This window comes from Ranitomeya variabilis, chromosome 1 (genome assembly GCF_051348905.1).
Source record: "Ranitomeya variabilis isolate aRanVar5 chromosome 1, aRanVar5.hap1, whole genome shotgun sequence".
Lineage (NCBI taxonomy): Eukaryota > Metazoa > Chordata > Amphibia > Anura > Dendrobatidae > Ranitomeya > Ranitomeya variabilis.
In genome coordinates, this window is record NC_135232.1 from 194,908,596 (window position 1) to 194,930,841 (window position 22,246).

The following is a 22,246-nucleotide window of genomic DNA, read 5'->3' on the forward strand; positions in this document are numbered from 1 at the left end:
CCTAACCCTAATCCCAACCCTAACCCTAATCCCAACCCTAACCACAACTGTAACCCCAACACACCCCTAACCCTATCCGTAACCCTAACCACAAGCCTAATCTTAACCCTATTTCCAACCCTAGCCCTAATTCCAACCCTAACTCTAATTCCAACCCTAACCCTAAGGCTATGTGCCCACGTTGCGGATTCGTGTGAGATTTTTCCGCACGATTTTTGAAAAATCTGCAGGTAAAAGGCAGTGCGTTTTACCTGCAGATTTACAGCAGATTTCCAGTGTTTTTTTGTGCGGATTTCACCTGCGGATTCCTATTGAGGAACAGGTGTAAAATGCTGCGGAATCCGCACAAAGAATTGACATGCTGCGGAAAATACAACGCAGCGTTTCTGCACGGAATTTTCCGCACCATGGGCACAGCGGATTTGGTTTTCCATAGGTGTACATGGTACTGTAAACCTGATGGAAAACTGCTACGAATTCGCAGCGGCCAATCCGCTGTGGATCCGCGGCCAATCCGCTGCGGATCCGCGGCCAATCCGCTGCAGATCCGCGGCCAATCCGCTGCGGATCCCCAGCCAAATCCGCACTGTGTGCACATGCCATAACCCTAACCCTACCCCTAACCCTAACCCTACCCGTAACCCTAACCCTACCCCTAACCCTAACCCTACCCCTAGTTCTAACCCTAGTTCTAACCGCAACCGTAGTGGAAAAAGAAAAAAAAAAATTTTTCTTTATTTTATTATTGTCCCTACCTATGGGGGTGATAAAGGGGGGGGTTTATTTATAATTTTTTTTATTTTGATCGCTGTGATAGAACCTACCACAGCGATCAAAATGTACTTTGTAATGAATCTGCCGGCCGGCAGATTCGGCGGGCGCACTGAGCATGCGCCCGCCATTTTGGAAGATGGCGGCGCCCATGGAGGAGGCGGACGGGCACCGGGAGCCTCGGTAAGTATAAGGGGGGGAGATCGGGGCACGGGGGGGGGGCGTCGGAGCACGGGGGGGTGACATAGGAGCACGGGGGGAGCGGACAGGAGGACGGGGGAGCGGAGCACAGGACGGAGGGGACTACGGGACAGACCGGTGGCTTGGGGGGGCGATCGGTGGGGTGGGGGGGGGTCACTTCAGTATTTCCAGCCATGGCCGATGATATTGCAGCATCGGCCATGGCTGGATTGTAATATTTCACCAGTTTTTTAGGTGAAATATTACAAATCGCTCTGATTGGCAGTTTCACTTTCAACAGCCAATCAGAGCGATCGTAGCCACGGGGGGGTGAAGCCACCCCCCCTGTGCTAAAGTACCACTCCCCCTGTCCCTGCAGATCAGGTGAAATCGGAGTTAACCCTTTCACCCGATCTGCAGGGACGCGATCATTCCATGACGCCACATAGGCGTCATGGGTCGGATTGGCACGGGTTTTCATGACGCCTACGTGGCGTCATGGGTCGGGAAGGGGTTAAACATACAGAGTTACAATGGAATTGTTTATATCAGTATTTCCCAATCCCCGTCCTCACAGCCCCACAACACATCATGTTTTCAGGATTTCCTTACTATTCCACAGGTGAGAGAAGTTGAGGACATGTCTGTCTTAATAGTAATTCCATCACCTGAGTAATACTAAGGAAATCCTGAAAACATGACACGCTGGGTGGACTACAGGGGGGACTGGAGTTTGGGAAACACTGGTTTAGATGAAACCATATTTGAATGTCCCAGTCACAGTTCAGACCTAAATCCCATTGTGAATCTGTGGCAAGACTTGAAAATTGCTGTTCACAAACACTCTCCATCCAATCTCACTGAGCTACAGCTAGATTGCAAGTAAGAATGTGGAAAAATGTCAGCCTCTAGATGTGCAAAGCTGGTGGAGACATACCCCAAAAGACTTGCAGCAATAATTGCAGCAAAAGGTGGTCCTACAAAGTATTGACTCAGAATGAATACAAATGTACATCACAATTTTCATATATATATATATTTTTTATATTTTTAAAATATATAGTAAACCATAAATATTTTCTTTACAGCTCACAAATACTGTACTTGCTACTTAGTGTTGACATGTCACATAAAATTCCAAAAAATGCACTTAAGTTTGTTGGTGTACCATGAAAAAATGTAGAAAAGTTCATGGGGGTCTCGATCTTTGCCATAGTGACCTAATGTCATCATGACGACATCCAGGTCACCAGAGCTAGTAAAGTTGCTAGATCATGCTCTCTATCAGTGCAGTGCTGACAGTTCACATAACATAGGGATCCCTATACTATACAAGTGATCAGCCTGCAAAAAATTATAGTCCCATACTGGGACAAAGTAAAAAGAACAGTAAAAAAAATGTTTTAAATAATTTTAAAAATATTTTAAAAAACAATAAAAAAAATCAAAATATATTGTACCCAGAAATAAATATTTGTATGAAAAAAATAAAGACATAAAAAGTACACATATTTGGTATCGCCGCGTCCGGAACAACCTAAAATAAATAAGAAACAAGGCAAAAAACAATGCTTTATCATCATACCGCTGAACAAAAAGTGAAAGAAAACGTGATAAAAACGACAGATATAAATAAACATGGTACCACTGAAAACATGATCTTGTCCAGCAATAAACAAGCTTCCATACAGCTCCATCACCAGAAAAATAAAGTTATAGCTCTCAGAATAAAGTCATGCAAAAATAATTATTTTTTCTATAAAAAAAAGTTTTTATTGTGTAAAAGTGCCAAAACATAAAAAATAAATAAATGAGGTATCGCTGTAATAGTACTGACCCAAAGAATAAAACTTGCCTTATCAATTTTACTACATGCGGAACGGCATAAACCCCCCCCCCCCCCAAAAAAAAAAAATAAAAAAAAATCCTGTATTGCTGGATTTTGTTCATTCTGCCTCTCAAAAATCAGAATAGAAAGCAAATGTCATGTGTCTTAAAAAGGTGGCAAAAAAAAGTCATCTTGTCCCGCAAAATAAAAGCCCTCACATGACTCTGGAAAATAAAGTATGGAAAACCTATAGCTCTCAAAATATGGTGAAGCACAAAACTAGTTTTTGCAATAAAAAGTGTCTTTTAGTGTGTGGCAGCAGCCAAACATAAAAACCCAATATAAATCTGGTATCGCTGTAATTGCACCGACCAGACGAACAAATTTGCTTAATCACTTACCAAACAAGAAACAGCGTAAAAAATAAATAAAACCATTTCTTCACATGCTGTTGATTTTTTCATTCTGCCTCCCAAAGATCGCAATAAGGCTCTGTGCACATTTATCCTGCACTCTGAAATATAGGGCCTTTCACGTTACTGGTAGTACAAAGGCTCTGGAAAAGCAAAATATCTGCTTATCCTCCAAAAGAAATTCAGCAAATTCTCCGCTCCCAAATCCAAATGCCCCCTCCCTTCTGAGCCCCACAGTGTACCTAAACAACATATAGCGTCCACATGTGTGGCATTTCTGAAGCGATGAGAGTCTGTCTTACTTACAGATGCATGTCCCTTGAAGCACGGGCTGGGCATAACGTACTGGTGACTGCAACGTACTGGTCACTACAACAGCAGTTTGCAATTTTCCCTCGACAACATTCATTGCTGCTTGTTTCTTGAAAGTACCCATCTACCATGGAATCAAAATCTACACTACAAATGTGGATAAATTCCCAAAAGAGTATAATTTCAAAAATGGGGTCAATTGAGGGGGATTCTGCTCTTCTAGCAATTAGGGGCTCTGTTTATGGAGTCCATAAACTGTTCTAGGAAAATCTGCTCTCAAGGAGGCAAATAGCGCTCCTTTCCTCCCGAGCCTCTCCGTATGCCTTAGTACTGCACAGTCACATATGGGGTATTGCCTTATTCAGTAGAAATTGTTGGGCAAATTATAGCGCCATTTTTACCCACTTCTTGTGGGAAAATGTAAATTCTGTTGCTAAAACAAAATTTTGGTGTTAAAAATATAGTTATTTTTTCTTCACTGCCCAATAGTATAAAATAATGTGACACACCCGTGGTGTTAATATGATCACTGCACCCTTAGGCCGGTTTCACACGTCAGTGGCTCCGGTACGTGAGGTGACAGTTTCCTCACGTACCGGAGACACTGACACACGTAGACCCATAAAAATCAATGCATCTGTGCAGATGTCATTGATTTTTTGCGGACCGTGTCTCCGTGTGCCAAACACGGAGACATGTCAGTGTTCGTGGGAGCGCACGTTTTACACGGACCCAATAGAGTCAATGGGTCCGCGTAAAACACGCACCTCACACGGACATTCTCCGTCTGGGGTCCGTGTGCGTGCAGGAGACAGCACTACAGTAAGCGCTGTCCCCCCCACATGGTGCTGAAGCCGGTATTCATATCTTCCCTGTAGCAGCGTTTGCTATAGAGAAAATATGAAGAATAGTGTTAAAAATAAAGATTTAGGTGTCCGCCGCCCTCCCACCCCCTGTGCGCCCCCCCGCTGGTCAGAAAATACTTATCCGGGTCCCCCGTCGGCTGTCGCTCCTTCCTGGTCTGGCCGCGCGTCCTACTGTATGCGGTCACGTGGGGCCGATCAATTACAATCATGAATAGTCGGCTCCGCCCCTATGGGAGGTGGAGCCACATATTCATGACTGTAAATGATCGGGCCCACGTGACCGCATGCAGGAGAAGCCGCGGCAAGACCAAGAAGGAGCGACAGCCGACGGGGGACCCGGGTAAGTATTTTCTGACCAGCGGGGGGGCGCACAGGGGGTGGGGGGGCGGCGGACACCTAAATCTTTATTTTTAACACTATTCTTCATATTTTCTCTGCAGCAAACGTTACTGCAGAGAGGATATGAATCGCAGCTTCAGCACCATGCAGAGTGGGTACCACACGCTCCGTGTGGTACCCACTCGCCATACGGGCGGCACACGTGTGCCGCAGGTATGGCCTCCGTGAGTTCCCAGGCACACGGACACGGATAACTCCGGTACCGATTTATTCCGGTACCGGAATTATCTGGACGTGTGGGACAGCCCTTAGATGAATTCATTGGGAACCTTCAAACCATAAAAGTAAAATCTGGCGCTAATTGCCTTCTGACCTTTGCACTGTGCCTGAAAAATATTTCCTGATTACATGTAGGGTATTTTCGCACTCAGGAAAAAATGGACCTCAGTTTGTTGTAAAAAAATTCCTATTAGCCCTTAGAAAAATTAACAACTTGGGGCTAAAGCAACATTTTAGTGTTAAAAATGAAATTTATACTTTCTTCACCACTAAGTGGTGTAAAATTATGTGCTGTCAATATGATCTCTGCACCCCTAGATGAATTCATTGGGGAGTGTAGTTTGTAAAATGAGTTCACATATAGGAGATTTCTTTTATTATAAATATTATTATTCATTTTTATAGCGCCATTTATTCCATGGCGCTTTACATGTGAAAAAAGGGGCATACATAGACAAGTACAATCAACATGAGAAATAAAATGCACACACAAGTAAAGGAGACAGGATCCCTCACAGTCTACAGGGAATGGGTGAGGATACACTAGGAGAGGGTAGAGCTGGTTGTGCGGTGGTTCAGTAGACTGAGCATAACTGCAGGTTGTAGGCTTGTTGGAAGAGGTGGGTCTTCAGGTTCCTTTTGAAAGTTTCCATGGTAGGCGAAAGTCTGATGTGTTGTGGTAGAGAGTTCCAGAGTATGGGGGAAGGAGAAATCTTGAATGTGATTGTGGGAAGACGAGATAAGAGGGGAGTAGAGAAGGAGATCTTGAGAGGTTTGAAGGTTGTGTGTAGGTACGTACCGGGTGTCCATGTCACAGATGTATGGAAAAGACAGATTGTGGATGGCTTTGTATGTAATAGTTAGAGTGAAGGGCTTGGCAGAGAGGAGAGGCTGGGGAATAACGGGGAGACAGGTGGATTAGTCGGGCAGCAGAGTTTAGAATGGATTGGAGTGGTGCAAGATTGCTAGAGGGGAGGCCAGACAGCAGGAGGTTGCAATAGTCAAGGCGGGAGATGATGAGGGAGTGCACAAGCATTTTACAGTTTCTTGGTCAAGGAATGTACGGATCCGGGACATGTTTTGGAGTTGGAGTTTGCAGGAGGAGGCAAGGGCTTGGATATGTGGCTTGAAAGAGAGGGCAGATTCGAGGATCACCCAGAGGCACCGAGCATGCGGGACTGGGGAAAGTGAGCAGCCATTGACATTGATGGATAGGTCTGGTGGAGGGGTAGAGTGAGATAGGGGAAAGATGATAAATTCTGTTTTGTCCATGTTCAGTTTTAGAAAGCGAATAGAAAAGAAAGATGAAATAGCGGACAGACATTGTGGGATTTTGGTCAGTAAGGAGGTGATGTCAGGTTCAGATAGGTAGATCTGCATGTCATCGGCGTGGAGATAGATGATACTGCAGGCCATGGGGCTCTATGAGCTGTCCCAGGCCAATGTTGTAGTTGTTCTTGCAATTCAGGGGCTCTACAAATGTGACATAGCACCCTCAAACCATTCCAGAAAAATCTGAACTTCAATATGGCGCCTCTTCCCTCCTGAACTTTGCACTGTGCCTCAAAAGTAGTATTTCCCCACATATAGGGTATCACCGTACTCAGGAAAAATTGAACAATAAATTGTATGGTGCATTTTTTCCTGTTACCCTTATGAAAATGCAACATTTGGGGCTAAAATTACATTTATATGGGGAAAATGTGATTTGATTATTTTCATGTATCAATGTTATAAACTTCTGTGAAGCACATGGAGGTTCAAAGTGGTCACCACACATCTAATAACATTACTTGAGGGGTCTGGTTCCAAAATGGGGTCACTTTTATTTTTTTTTACTGTTTGGGCACATTATGGCTCTCCAAATGGGACATGACGTCCGCTAATGATTCCAGAAAATTTTACATTCAAAAAGTCAAATGACGGTCCTTCCATTTCGAACCCTGCCGTGTGCCTAAACGTAGTTTTCGCCCTCATATTGGGGTATCTGCATACTCACGAGAAATTGCACTCCAAATTTTATGGTGCAATTTCTCCTGTTTGCCTTATGAAAATTCAACATTTAGGGCTAAAAACATTTGTGAGGAAAAATTGATTATTTTTTTTTCATGGCTCAACATTATAAACTTCTGTAAATTATCTGAGGGTTCAATGTGCTCACCACACATCTAGATCAGTTCCCTGAGGAGTCTAGTTTCCAAAATGGTGTCACTTGTGGGGGATTTTCACTATTCAGGCACATCAGAGGATCTCCAAACGCGACATGGCATCCACCAGTTGTTCCAGCAAATTTTGCTTTCAAAAAGTCAAATTGCACTCCTTCCCTTCCAAGCTCTGCCGTGCATCCAAACAGTGGTTTTCTTCATAATATGGGTCTCAGCATGCTCAGGAGAAATTCCATAACAAATTTTGGGGTCCATTTTTTCCCGTTACTCTTGTCAAAATAAAGAAATTTGGATCTGAAGTAAATATTTTGTGAAAAAAAGTTCATTTTATTCCAGATTCCAAAAATTCCTGTAAAGCACCTAAAGAGTTAATAACTTCTTGAGTGTGGTTTTGAGCACCTTGATGGGTGCAGTTTTTACAATGGTGTCCCTTTGGGGTATTTCTGTCATATTGAGCCCCCAAACTCGCTTCAAATGTGAGGTGGTCCCTAAAAATAAATGGTTTTGTAAATTTTCTTGGAAAAATGAGAAATTGCTGGTCAACTAGTAACCCTTATTATAACGTCCTAACAAAAAAAATATGTTTCCAAATTTGTGCTGAAGTAAAGTTGACATGTGAGAAATGTTATTTATTAACTATTTTGTGTGACACAACTCTCTGATTTAAGAGCACAAAAATTAAAAGTTTGAAAATTGCAACATTTTCACAATTTTTGCCAAATTTCAATTTTTTTTCATAAATAAATGCAAGTCATATAAAATAAATTTTACCACTATCATGAAGTACAATATGTCACGAAAAAACAGTCTCAGAATCAGTGGAATCTATTGAAGCATTCCAGAGCTTTAACCTCATAAAGTGACAGTGGTCAGAATTGGAAAAATGGGCTTGGTCATTAAGTATAAAATTGGCTCTGCCACTAAGGGGTTAATCTCTGTTTGCTATATAATTTGTACCCTGCATTTGTTACAAATTTGTTACCCTTCTGCAGACTCTCTATGCTTTTCAATTGTCTGTAAGCTAGTGGGTTGAGATTAGCTGTTTTGATGTCTCCCATACACAGAGATTTGAGAGATTCCTGTTCTCCTGTCTGTGTATTGTAAGGTGGCCAGGGTGGTAGTCGTGGCAACTGGCTGTAGTGTTCCCACACCCTGGCGTCCTGCAGATGAAATACAATGTCCCTTCTGCTGCATGTGCAGCGTACGCAGTGTGGTATTTCTCCACTCTCTGTTAACGGGGGAGGTACTCACTTGGCTGGTCGTTGAGGCATATATATGCTGGGACACTCAGGGTTAAACAGTCCATTCAGTTTATTAATACACACCATAAACCGAGTCTCACATACTTGATAATAATATGCAACACCCCGTGCACCGTCTGGCAACTGTTCGGCTCTACAGTACCCATGGTCCTCGCTGAGCCTTGGTGTGCCTAACACAGATTAGTGTCCGTTAACTGTCCGTGACAACCGCACAGGTACCCGGATACCTCTTATCCTCAGAGGCGTCCTCTCCAGAGGTATAACACAGGCCTCCTCTCTCTGGCTCAGCCTAGCCAGTACTGCCTGTGCACAAACACACAGACTCCATCTCGTGTGTTCAGACACACCCCCTTGGGTGGGGTATATAGGTGACTGGACCCACCCATCTCTCTAAGTCACCTGGAATCCTCCCCAATGTATAGTAATTGTCAGCAGTAGATCTGCTGAGCAAAACAAGCCCAGGCTTCCATTACAGGGCCACCCACCTCTGTGATGCATACCGCCCATTAACCACATGGCCACTCGCCATACTACAGCAACAACACACTCACGGTTATTGTCAGAGGCTTCTCGGCTGCTGTCATGTCGGCTCCACATTCATGAGCTCTGCAAATCACTTCAGAGACGGGATCTTTTTCCAACAGTTGAACCTTACTAAACAGCAGCATATTAATCTTACAGGAAGCACAAGTTAAACACAAAGACATCTTCTTATCTTTCCCTGCCTTCCGGGCAGACTCGGTTTTTCCTGTCAGCTCTGTCTATATCCTTGCAGCCTCTGTCTCAATCTTGGTCAATCTTTGACCCACTATTGGACAATCCTTGTCCCTCTTCTGGACAATCTCTGTCCCACTCGTGCTCCAGGCCAACCAGCTTCCTACCAGTCCCAGGTCCAGTTCCAATTGGGAAAGGTGCCAGGATCGCCATCTCAGCTCCTCCTGCCCCGGTCTTAGATGCCGGATCCTATTTGGGCTGGCTTCTATTCTTGCTGGTGACCGCCTGCAGGACTCCCAGCCTGGGGCCCATTACTACCTAGCAGCTTAATCCCCATGGCCTGTGAACCATCTCCTCTCACTGCTGCATGCATCTCGCCCTGGGCAAGATTGCCCGGGCTCTGCTAACTATACAGGAAGTGCTTCTCCTACTGTATATCAATGTGGCTATGCACTGCCCTGCTCTAGCTCCTCCCAACTGCTTAACCCCTATGCTGCCTGTATCTCACTAACACTCCTGTCTATTCTATGCTATCCTATTCCCTATCTGTATTCTAAACCCCTTGGTCCTATACTACTTCCTAACCTTTCCTATGCACAATATATATCAAATGCATTTACATTGCAGTACACAAACATCAGTAGACATGTATAAACATTGCATTTCACATTAATACACCATGGGGTGATGCATGTAATATGTGAACAGTGTTCAGCAGAGAGAAGGCACGTGAGGGTCCTCGTCACCTCTTTACAGTATCACATGTTTAGCAGCTACAGCATGGATTATATTACATAGCAGTAGTCAGTAGTGTAGCTAGGATGAGATAAAACACGTAGTAGAAAGCAGCAGCAACGGTCTGCGCATGTCTCTTTGCCTCTATCTTTCACTCTTCTATCTTTCACTCCCCCTTTCCACAGAGAGCTGGCAATCAGTCTTAATCTGATCAAACTAGTAGCAAATATATTAACTTGCATTTGCTATTGATTTCTGAAAAGTTTGCTGAAATGACAGTGACCATTTAAGCACCATATATAATTTTTACAGTGCATAAATTAAACTACAAGTGCTTTCTGAATTTCATGCTTTCATTTGTGTTTTTTAAGGTCATGAGGGAAAAGTGGGAATGGCATCAATTATTCTGAAGCCTGGAATGTCATTGCAATTAAAAAGTGTCTATGAGCATATTGTAAACTACCTACCTGGATATGCCTTTCCAAGATTCTTAAGACTGCAGGTACTGTTGCTTTTAAAAAATGGTACTTAAATGGATTGTCCACTACTATGACAACCCTTTCTTAAATAATATATTACCCGGGGTAAAATAAAAATACACTATACTCACCTCCTATACCTGCTGTGTTCCATCTATGTCAATACTTGGTCTGCTGATCCTCGCAAGACATTGTTACATTGTTATGCCACGGGAGCCCTGCAGCCAATCAGTGGCTGCTATTGGACAGCTATGCTCTCACTTGCTTTGAATGTCCAAGGTTTGTCCGAAAAAAGTGAAAACACAGCAGCCCAATAGCGGCCACTTATTGGCTGCAGGGCTCTGGTGACATAATGACACACACGCATTGGGAGACCCAATACTGATATTGCTGGATCAGCGCTGATATGGGAAGTGAGTATAGGGTACTTTTATTTTACAAAGGGGAATGTACTATTTAAAATGTAATACATAACCCCTTTAATTAAAAAACAGGACCATTTTCGAATCTTGAGGAACCTTATTATATGTTAATGGAATCAGTCAACTGTCGTGAGAGCCATCCAAAAACCTTCAAACATTTGTCTTAACATGGTCAACGCCATCTGATATAATTCTATTAGTTTTTGCCTTGTGAAGTCATCAGTTTAGTAAAGTATGTTGCAGCAATGGATTAGTTAAAAAAGTGAAATCTAATGAGATCTTGCTCTTTAATGGCTAGAAGGGCCACGGACATATAGGAGATCCCGCTCTGCACTCTAGCAATAATCAGGCCCTTTCGGAGGGCATTGGGGTTACTTTTGGCAACTTTTTTATAAATAAGGTGATATTTAGGAAAATCACCAATGTGTAGATGCCCACTATTTTATTTAATATAAAAGGCATCCCCAGACTGACAATATGTACTCTTTATGGATACATCCAGATGAGACATATGTATCCACTATTAACTTTTCTGCTGCAGAAAAACTGCAGTTAATCAGCGTCCATAAAATCTACTCATTCACAACAGATTTTACTTTATGCATTGCCAAGTGTGGAATCCATGGTGAAAATCTGCAGTATAAATTGATATTTTGCAAATGTCACATTTGCAGAGGCAGTGAAATTACCCTGCCAATATTCTCTAGTGTGGGGATGTAATTTTTGTCTGTCATCCTCATCACTGATTGATACTAAAAGGAGAATTATGGAAAGAAAATCTGAGGCATATCCAATCTGTGTGGGTTCACCCTTTTCAGTGTCAGTTTTCATATCTGTTCTCCATCTTATTGTGCCCATTCTTTTTTACCTCAGGGACATCAAAGGTAAATCTATGTCAAAATGACCCTCTTGTAGCATATGACAATCTCATAAAAATCATAGACTTTTATTGGTGGAATCATCCTAAGTAGTGAAAGGGAGTTATTACACATCATTTTGCTGATCCATATGAAGAAATGTCCAACTCGGTGACCTTATAGTGGTGACATGTTTGGTATAATCAGAATTAGGCCACGTTCACACGCTGAGTATTTGGTCAGTATTTTACATCAGTATTCATAAGGCAAAACCAGGAGTGGGTGATAAATACAGATGTGGTGACGTGTTTCTCTTTTCCTCTGATTGTCCCACTCCTGGTTTTGGCTTACAGATACTGAGGTAATATACTGACCAAATACTGATCATATGCACGTGACCTTAAAGTGAGAAAATTATCGGTTACCTTTTAGCCTAAATTTTCAGTATGGAGTGAATACTGATTGAATCCCGGGCTTGTATGCATTACATGAGGCAGATAACCTCAGCAGGCCATGGGGCATCTGATTTCTTACTGTTCCTACAGGCCCACTCATTTACCAGTATTACCAATACCCAAAACATTAGATTTCTGACACCAGGCATTTTGTAGATTAAATGTTTTGTGTTTTTAATATTTTTCTAGGAAAACATGGAAGTCACCGGGACATTCAAACAACAGAAATTTCGACTTGTGGAACAAGGATTCGATCCTTCCGTTATTTCAGATCCACTTTACTTCTTAGACGATTCTCAAAAATCTTATGTGCCAATGACCAAAGACATTTATGATAAAATCACAAGTGGTCTGTTAAAACTATAAGTTTCCTTTAATTATCCGTGCAGTAAAAAAATAACGTTTCCTCTGGTGGAAGTTTTGAAACTGTGATGTTTTAACCTGCTTCAAATGTTTACCTGACAGCTCTGCCTCATTAATGGTTACTGCTAAAATACGGGGTAGGTATAGTGTCCTTACGTGATAATTGTACATATATAATTAAAAAATTCCTTTAGAACTATACTGTGGCGCTACTACTGCATCCTCCAAAACAGTGACCTACTAAACACACTCATACCTTCATTTTACGTGTAATTTTAGAATACTGAATAATATGGACAATACTATACACAAATCTGTGCTTGTCTATATATTGTTACTATGTTATTCAAGTATTATAAATCTGGAGGACTGATATCCATCAGTGGACAGCCTTAATTAAAAAAAATAAATCAGTAGGGTCTATAGGCTCCAAAGCTGGACAAACTTCTGCTATGTCTAACAGCTGAAAAGTAACAGTTGCTATCCTGTAGATGAGTATGTAACACATTCTCGCTATTCTGGCTGTGCCATATACAGTAAGCACAGACATTGCAGCTGCACATGGGTTCTGGGGTCCAAATACCCTTCTGTCCCCATGAAGAGACCGGTACTATAAATTATATATGGGGGGATGGGAATAACTTATCACCGATTTTAAATGGTTCCCAGTGCATTTGCTTATCCAAACCCGTTAAAGGCTAAATATGCCCCATAGTTTATTGCTGGCTGAAAAAGATGCCAATAGATTAAAGAAACATTCCAGTTGACACAGACTAAATTTTAACAATAATATAATAGCGCTACCAGAAAACTAAGTGGTTATAAATTATTGATTTGCTCCCTCCATCCCCTAATGAAGTTCAGCACCATCTCTGATGTGAACTGCATGAAAGATTTCAAATGTAAAAAAAAAATTCTATTGCAAATCAAGTGTCACGCTGTCTTCTCAAAAAAAAAAATTACATTAAGATTGGCAATAAAGGGTGAACTGTCACTACTTAGTGAGCACTTGTCACCAGTCTGGGGCTGCCTTTTTATTTAATAAAACAGTGGGAAGCCCCAATCTGGTGATTTCTATACATATAACAAAACTACTCAGAAGTAGCCTAAAAGGGTTGTCCGCTCTTCTGATAAAAGTTTGCAGTCACTCAATGTAACTGCAGACTTCCAAAATCTTACACCATGTGCACCATACAGTGACAGGATTATCTGATTCTGTCACCGAGAGCAGACAGTCATGTGACCACAAGTATGGGGTTTACATACTTCCGCCCACGTTTCGAGTACATTTTCTTTGCTTCGCGAAATGCAAGTGACTGCATACTTTTATCAGAAGTCCGGGCAACCCTTTAACCCCTTTCCGACATCGGGCATAATAATACGCCGATGTCAGACTCCCCCGGTTTGGTGCGGGCTCCAGCGCTGAGCTCACACCTTTCCGGGCACATGACAGCTGATATACACAGCTGACATGTGCCCGCAATAGCCACGGGTGGAATCACGATCCACCTGCGGCTGTTAACTAGTTAAATGCCACTGTCTAGATCGTATAGGCACCAAAACGGTATCATTAAAAATGACAGCTCAGCACGCAGAATATAAGCCCAACCCCGGATTATGAAAAATAGAGAAGCTACGGGTATCGGAAAAAGGCGCAAGTTTTCTTTTTTTAACATACTTTGGAATTTTTTTTCAACAATTAAATAAAAAAGAACCTATACATGTTTGGTGTCTATGAACTCATAATGACCTGGAGAATCATAATGGCAGGATAATTTTAGCATTTAGTGAGCATGGTAAAAAAAAAACAACAACTCTGGGATGGCACTTTTTTTGCAATATCACGGCACTTGGAATTTTTTTTCCTTTATCCATTACACGATATGTTAAAACCAATACAATAGTACAACTCGTCCCACAAAAAACAAGCCCTACATTGGCCATTTTGACTGAAAAATAATAAAGTTATGTCTCTGGGAAGAAGGGGAGTAAAAAACGAAAATGCAAAAACAAAAATACCTCTCGTCATTAAGGGGTTAAAGTTCCATGAAAAGGACTCAACCTTTCTAGTAAACTCAAGCCCGAACTTCCAGGCTGTGGCATTCAGAGTTTAATAATATCCTGTGAATTGACGTCTTCAATAATCATCAGCTTGGGGATTATCCACAAATTTTCAAGATCTCTATTCACAAATCATGTGATTTCCACTAGTGTTACTGCGATGGAGGTTTTACTTTCATTTTACAAGAGTGAGCACCAAATCTGATGAGATTGTTTTCTCTGAGAAGTACCAACTGTGGGAAGTGGAAAGCTGAACTAGCGGATACTGTACTAAATGGCAAAGTGGCCTAATTTGGCCTGTCTTGTAGTTTTGGCGAGTTACGGGTCCATAAAAAATGATGGGGGTTCCAATTTACCTACGCTTTCTCATAAAACCACCAAAAGAGAATCATAAGCATGGTGGATCCCACTGCCTCCTTGTCAGCAAAGCGCAAATGAGGAAAACTCTTTTGACAGGAATTTTACTTTATACTAAATATGGTTATGTAACAGAAATGTAAAAATATGTCTGCTTATTATGTAGCCAGATAAAGGAAGAGAATACAACTTGGTCTAAAGGTGTAAAGGGGTTGTCTCATCTAAATTGATAAGTCTGCAGTTATTCTGTATGACTTATGAATCCGCACAGAGCATGCATTATCTGCTGTGGGGATTCACGAGGTTCTGAGCCAGGATAGGCGGGAATGTATGCGTTACACATACTCCCTGCCTGAGCCCGTCCAGTGGGCGTGGCCTTGTTCCATACATTTGCATTGAGTGAGGCCACGCCCACTATTTGGCTTCTCTACAGAGTGACTGCAAACTTGTCAATTTGGACCAGACAACCCCTTTAACTTGCAGGAATATGACTTATAGTAGCTACTTATCAAGGATTTATCTGCAAAATAAAGAATCAGGTTCTTGTAAAGAGTTAATCTGAGTCTCTAACCACATACAGTATACACAAAATGGGCTGTTACAGAATTTACCTCAATTGTTGTTTCTAGCCTCATTCTGTTCCTTTTTCCATTATACATAGGAATCTGTTTTATAACAGTGTTTACATAATAACATCCAACATGAAGAAAGACAGCCGCACAGATCTGCTCTGTAGTTCCATGCTGCACACTTCTAGTCTCCCCACACACAATGGTATTCCAGCTCAAAAGCAGAAAGTCTCATACAGCTGTCAAAATAGTGAGACAGCAGAGAGACGACTTCACGTAGTTTGTTTTCTCGTAAAATAAGTTGTATACATATATATTTAAGAATGGGTTTATATTTTTGCTCTCATTTTATTTCATGAAGTTTTCCAGGAGTTGATAGATCATCTTGAATTATTTTTCATAAAATAACAATTCTGGAGGATCTTTTCTTACAATCCTTCAATGTGACGTTCATTTGATACTCCTACAGCTGTATGAATAAAATAACAAATAGTCATCACTATTCACTTTGTCACATCTGTACACAGTCTATAACTGTCAGCGCTCTTTGGACAATGGGCAGAATATGTATGGACATGCTACAATAAGAAAGTTAATGGTTTCACCCAAGTGTCAATTTGTTCATACATTTTTGCAGAAATAACAGTGGAATGGTGCAACTTGGAGATCTAAGAAAAGACTACTTGGACAACCCCTTCAGAATACCTATCTTTCTCTCCCAGTAAAGTAATAACATGTATACTCACCTCTGGTCCTGGCACCGTTTAAGCGGTGTCGACACTGGTGTTCGGGAGCTCACGTGACATTGTTATGTCACACGATCCCTCTGGCCAGTCAGCGCTGGCTTCACTCTCACCTCCAACAGATGTAATTGATTGCTGCTTGTTCCCTTCCTCCAGATGTCTGGATTTGTCTGAAGGAGGGGAGAGTAAACCAGCGCTAATTGGTTGAAGTGATCAGTGCCAACACCATTGGAAAGTCACCGATACTGGTTGTCTGCATAAGTGTTATTATTTTACTGGGGGGAATTAAAAGGAGTTGTCTTAGTAGTGGAAAACCACATTATCTAACTGACAGCAATAAAAGAGGTTAAATTATGTGTTTGTTATTATATTACACAACAATATTGTGAAATATTTTGCCTTGAACATATGGATTTCACAGTGACCACTCACCCCCAGATTACAGATTGTATCCTCTATGTTTTCATGACCATTCTCAATAAAGTATTGATTATTAGTATTTTAGGGGCAGGATCAATCTCTTAGAACAATGTCCTTCAAACAACTTCATGAATAAATAGAGACTAGCATATTGGAGTAAAAATGATTGGTAATAAAACAAATAAACTTTATTTCTAAATATTTAAAAAATTTATAATAAAAAAAAGTGCACGTGCAAAAGACAGACAACAAATATCATGCTGCACACCCAAAGGTCAATATAGACCGATTTCAGCACATTTACTCCCTATGCCTGGGTGCCCATATCCAAAGTCAGAAAAATGATGTAGTAAATTTGTTCTGAAACTAGACCCCAAGAAGGCAAGCTACATTAAGTGTGCAGTCCACGTAGACACAATATCATGAAACAAGCCTTGCGAAAAAAATGATCAATGACCAATTCATAGGTCTATTAGACGCATTGCAGTTATTGCCTATGAAAGCATTTGTATTACTAAACAGACAAGTGGTTAAACTTCCACAAAAATATTAGTATCAAATAATCGCACTCATCCAGTGGTCCAGTTGTAGCAATCAAAAGAGAATTCCTTCAGGATTAGCAGCCATTCGACCACCTGGATGAGTACAAGTATTTGATACTAATATTTTTGTGGAAGTTGAACCACTTGTCTGTTTCGTAATACAAACGCTTTCATAGGCAATAACTGCAATGCGTCTAATAGACCTATGAATTGGTCATTGATCATTTTTTTCGCAAGGCATGTTTCATGCTATTGTGTCTACGTGGACTGCACACTTAATGTAGCTTGCCTTCTTGGGGTCTAGTTTCAGAACAAATTTACTACATCATTTTTCTGACTTTGAATATGGGCACCCAGGCATAGGGAGTAAACGTGCTGAAATCGGCCTATATTGACATTTGGGTGTGCAGCATGTTTGTTGTCTGTCTTTTGCACGTGCACTTTTTTATTATCAACTTCATGAATAATTTGCCTTCTTTGTGGTTTGCTAAGCAGCGGGCAGGCATAGCTTAGCAATGAGAATGAAAGCAGCAATTACATTTCAACACACTGCAAGTTTCGGTTGGCACCAGATGAGGCACATATCTTCTTGTTAGAGTTCTCCTGCTCCTTTTGGTTTGTTGGGGGTATTACTTATAGTTTAGTAAATGCTAACAATCTATGAATAATACACTTGACTGAATATTTTATATCATCAATGAACACTTACAACAGATTCATGTGCATTTTAGATCGATAAAACCAACATATCATAAATTCCAAACTAGTGAATAGACAAAAAATAGGATTTTTTTTTTGTATTGTTTTCATATGTCAAATGAGTTTTTTAAAGTCATATTTTACTTGATACTGAGGATGCAATTGTGATAAATACTGTAACTGATAGAGTCTAGTAATAAAAGCCTTATAACAGTTATGGAAGTCTGTCGTCTTATTGATTTGTGCTCACATGAGCTTCTCGTGGCGTGTCGGCTCATAAGGTCTTATGATTGCGTAAGAGGCTCAACATCACATGGCAATTTTTTACCGTGAATTATCTTTAGGAAAATGATTGTCATACGTCCACATGCTTAAAGCTTCAACCCCAGGAGTTTCTTAGAACTGGAGTTTTTCAATAAACCTATAACAGACTTTACTAAGTCTTAACAGAAATGAATAGACTTTTTTGTCAGAAAAAATACAAAAAGGATTTTTTGTGTAAGTTACTTACAATTAATTTTACTTGAAGAGAAAATATGTGGGATAATGTCGAATGAGACAATTAGCTATTGTCAGGACAACCTGTAAATGGACAAGGAACTAGGCGGTGACAGACATTGGATATTTCCTAACTCCTTCCCTTCACTTTTTGCATCTTATTCTTCCTTGCTTTATAGGCTTTTATTATATTATAAAATCAGTGCCCATAATCCTACAAACATTTTTTTTTTCTGCAGGATATTTTTTGGCTTTAAAAAAAAAAAAACTATATGGGACAACAACACCTAAAAACACTATATTTAGAGCTTGCTCTATAAAAAAGAAAAAAAAACTCTTGCTGCAAAAAAAATGGTAAAAGACTTTAGAGAAATGTTAAAACACTGGTTTACTTTTCCTTTAAATGTTTCTACTGTGTTCAAGTAACTGTTCTAGTTCTAGGCATGTACTATTTAGGATGTGTTGGAATGAATATCCTCCCCCCTATAATAGAGCTTACTGTTAATGGAATGACTTCTTTGTTACCTATTTCCTGTTCACGTCCTGGGCCACATTAAATGCACCAGTATTCGGATCTGACTGTGAGACTGGTCTTATTTTATTGTTAGAACTTTGTGTAGCCTGTATTCACTTAATGAAGCATGCTATAAAGCCCAGCCAGCATACTAATTGTGCCCGCTGTTGTGCCCCTGCTAAAAACAGCACTTTACACCAAAGGGAAGTCTGATTGTAGAATTGAGACAGGTTTCTGCTTCTTTTGCAAAGATTATTATCTGCTTTTAGAAATTCAGGCTATTTTGTGGCACAGTTTTTACAATATTATTTCAATTCAGTAAAATTTTTGTCCATTATTTGCTAACTGACCTCATTCACTGCAAATAATGCAGAGAATCCCAGTGTGGGAGGAAACTTATTTTTGGTAAATCATTGGGATCAGCATCACCTCCTTTGATCCAGAGAGAGAGGATCTGGTTATACCAGGAGAGAATCCCCTACTAGAATCAAGAGAATGAGTAAAATGATGGTAGTTGTAAAAACAAAAATCAGAGTAAGGGTGAGAAAATACACTACAACTAACTGAATTGGTCCAAAACTGTGCCCACTGATATGCCCAATAGCCACAAGATTTGTTTTCAAAATCTTGTGAAAATTGGTCATAAAGGTGGGCACAGTTTCGAATGAATGCAGCAGCCGCATTAAATAAGGTGACCAACACCTGGAGAAGGACGAGAGCTAAAAGACTGTAGTCAAGTATCTCTTGTAGCATTTCAGCTAATGTCAAGTTCAGTTTTTGCTGGTATCAGTGAATTTGGCCTCACTTAATGGCGGTAACCTTATTGAAGTCACCGCAGGTCACAGCTACTGGGTATTGCGGACCGCTGCGGGTTCCCATGCTGTCACACAGAGGACAGAGCGTGAGCCAGCGGCTGTGATCTGCACTTAAAAGGTTACTGCTGGTCCAGCACTGGCAAATGACTACTACTTTCATCATCGTGCGCCTGGTCTCGCTGATAGTAGCAAGAGCAGGCAATGCTGATGAGAGTATTCACCAGCAGAGGCCTGTGCGTATGATGATGATGATGATGATGAATCCCCCCTATTTTTAATAACCACCAAAGTCTAAACAGACAGCTGCATGCTGATCATAATAGACTGCAAAAGGGCCATGGATATTAGACCCCTCCCACACTAATAACACCAGTCCTCAGCTGCAACAGAAATAGTGCATCCATTAGATGCACCAATTTTGGCGCTTAACTTATTATTGGCTCTTCTATATTGACCTGGTGCATTGGCAAGCAAGGTAATGGTAAAGGTTTTGGTGTTGATGTCAGCTGTGTAATGTCCTCTGACATCAAGTCATTGGCTAAGAACTTCGATAACCTTACCGATGTCAGCATTCGCAGAGTGAGAAATTTCTCACACTGCAAGCGGTGAACGTCAGTAAGTTGACTGCAGATTATCGGCTATGAACTGCAATAAGCTTATTTACATCAGTGCTCATCATAGCAGCTAGTTTCACATGGAACTGTCAGGGTATGTGCATACAATTCGGAACTGGCAGCGCTTTGGACGTCATGTAGGATGGCTTTATGGTGGACACTTTTCGATTATTTTATTTTTTAAAGGTAATCAATGGGTAAAAATGGGTTGGGGAGTGTTTTGTGCAATTAAAGGACTTTTATCTGTGTGCGTGTTTATTACTTTTGACAATAGTGTAAATAATGGGGGTGTCTGATAGACAACTCTCCATTATTAACCCCTGGTCTTGATGTCAGCAGACATTAAATAGTTGACATCACCCCAAAATATTACCTCACTTGCCAACGCACTAGAGCATGTGGGAAGAGCCAGGCAAAATTTCAGAATTGGCTCATCTAATGGAAGCACCTTTTATGAGGTGGCTGCGAGCTGCTATTTTTAGGCTGGGGAGAGCCAAATATCCATGGACTTTCACTCCTCACCTGCAGACCATTGGCTCCTCTTTTGGGAGGAGAGACAACCTAGACTAAGCTTTTCGTTCCCCTGGGGGTGCAGCTTGGGAAGATGCTGCAATGATTACACTGGTCTACAAAAAAAAAAATGTTCTGGCATGGACTTTAAGAACAGTTTTAGACTAATTTGAGGGTGCTGAATTCAAATCTGATCTTATAATTTCTCTATCACATCACGTTTTTGCGCTATAGGTATATAGCTCATTTTCATGAATTCCATGATAAATATAAGTAGTGTATGAAAAATGCCGGTTTATGCGGTTCACTAAGGAAAATTTAGTTTTCATTTAGTCTCCCAATAAATGTGAGAATATCTTTGTTTTCTTTGAACATGCATAATTCCCATTTGTTATGATAACACCCTTGTTTTCTGTGCTACTGGGACAGTAGAGCTACAGCAGAGCATTGGGTGAAAACTGAATGACCTCAGCGACAGAGTTTGGTATCTGGCGATAAGAATGTCATCCATGATCCTCTAGTGGATAGGAAGGACATTGTCTTTCCTCCCTTACACATAAAACTTGGATTGATGAAGCAGTTCGTCAAAGCTCTCAATCACAGTGGAGAATGCTTTAACTATATATGTCCAACTTTTCCTGGTCTTAGTGAAGAGAAGAAATAGGCTGGAATATTTGATGGACCTCAAATAAGAACACTTATGAGAGACCCAAATTTTATCACATCAATGAATGACACAGAAGAAAGAGCTTGGAATGCATTTTGTAATGTGGTGCAGAATTTTCTAGGGAATAAGAAAGCAGACAACTATGAAGAGATTGTAGAAGAGCTACTAATGAGTCTGCGAAATCTTGGATGTAGAATGAGTATCAAGATTCACTATTTACACTGCAATTTGGACTTTTTTCCAGAGAACCTTGGGGATGTGAGCGAGGAACAAGGGGAGCGTTTTCATGAGGACATTAAAACAACGGAAGAACGGTATCAAGGCCGGTGGGACTCACATATGATGGCTGACTATTGCTGGAGCTTGATGAGAGACAACCCAGAAGCTGTACATCACAGATCAGCCAAGAAAAGAAAGGTCAAATAACTGCCATTTGTCATTCATCTGTGTGCCATATATATATATATATATATATATATATATATATATATATATATATATATATATACAGGTCCTTCTCAAAAAATTAGCATATAGTGTTAAATTTCATTATTTACCATAATGTAATGATTACAATTAAACTTTCATATACTATAGATTCATTATCCACCAACTGAAATTTGTCAGGTCTTTTATTGTTTTAATACTGATGATTTTGGCATACAACTCCTGATAACCCAAAAAACCTGTCTCAATAAATTAGCATATCAAGAAAAGGTTCTCTAAATGACCTATTACCCAAATCTTCTGAATCAACTAATTAACTCTAAACACATGCAAAAGATACCTGAGGCTTT

The 22,246-nt window shown here is 40.7% G+C and overlaps 1 protein-coding gene across 2 annotated transcripts in view; it reads left to right on the plus strand.

Moving 5' to 3' along the window:
• SLC27A6 (solute carrier family 27 member 6) overlaps nucleotides 1–14,235 on the plus strand; it is an 82,518-nt gene extending 68,283 nt beyond the window's left edge. For both annotated transcript variants that reach the window (XM_077291517.1, XM_077291506.1), the window contains exons 10-11: nucleotides 10,236–10,366; nucleotides 12,267–14,235. In XM_077291517.1, coding sequence (XP_077147632.1) covers nucleotides 10,236–10,366; nucleotides 12,267–12,443 — 308 coding nt within the window. In that variant the 3' untranslated portion in view covers nucleotides 12,444–14,235. The remainder of the gene's footprint in view (nucleotides 1–10,235; nucleotides 10,367–12,266) is intronic.
• Nucleotides 14,236–22,246: the final 8,011 nt, after the last annotated feature.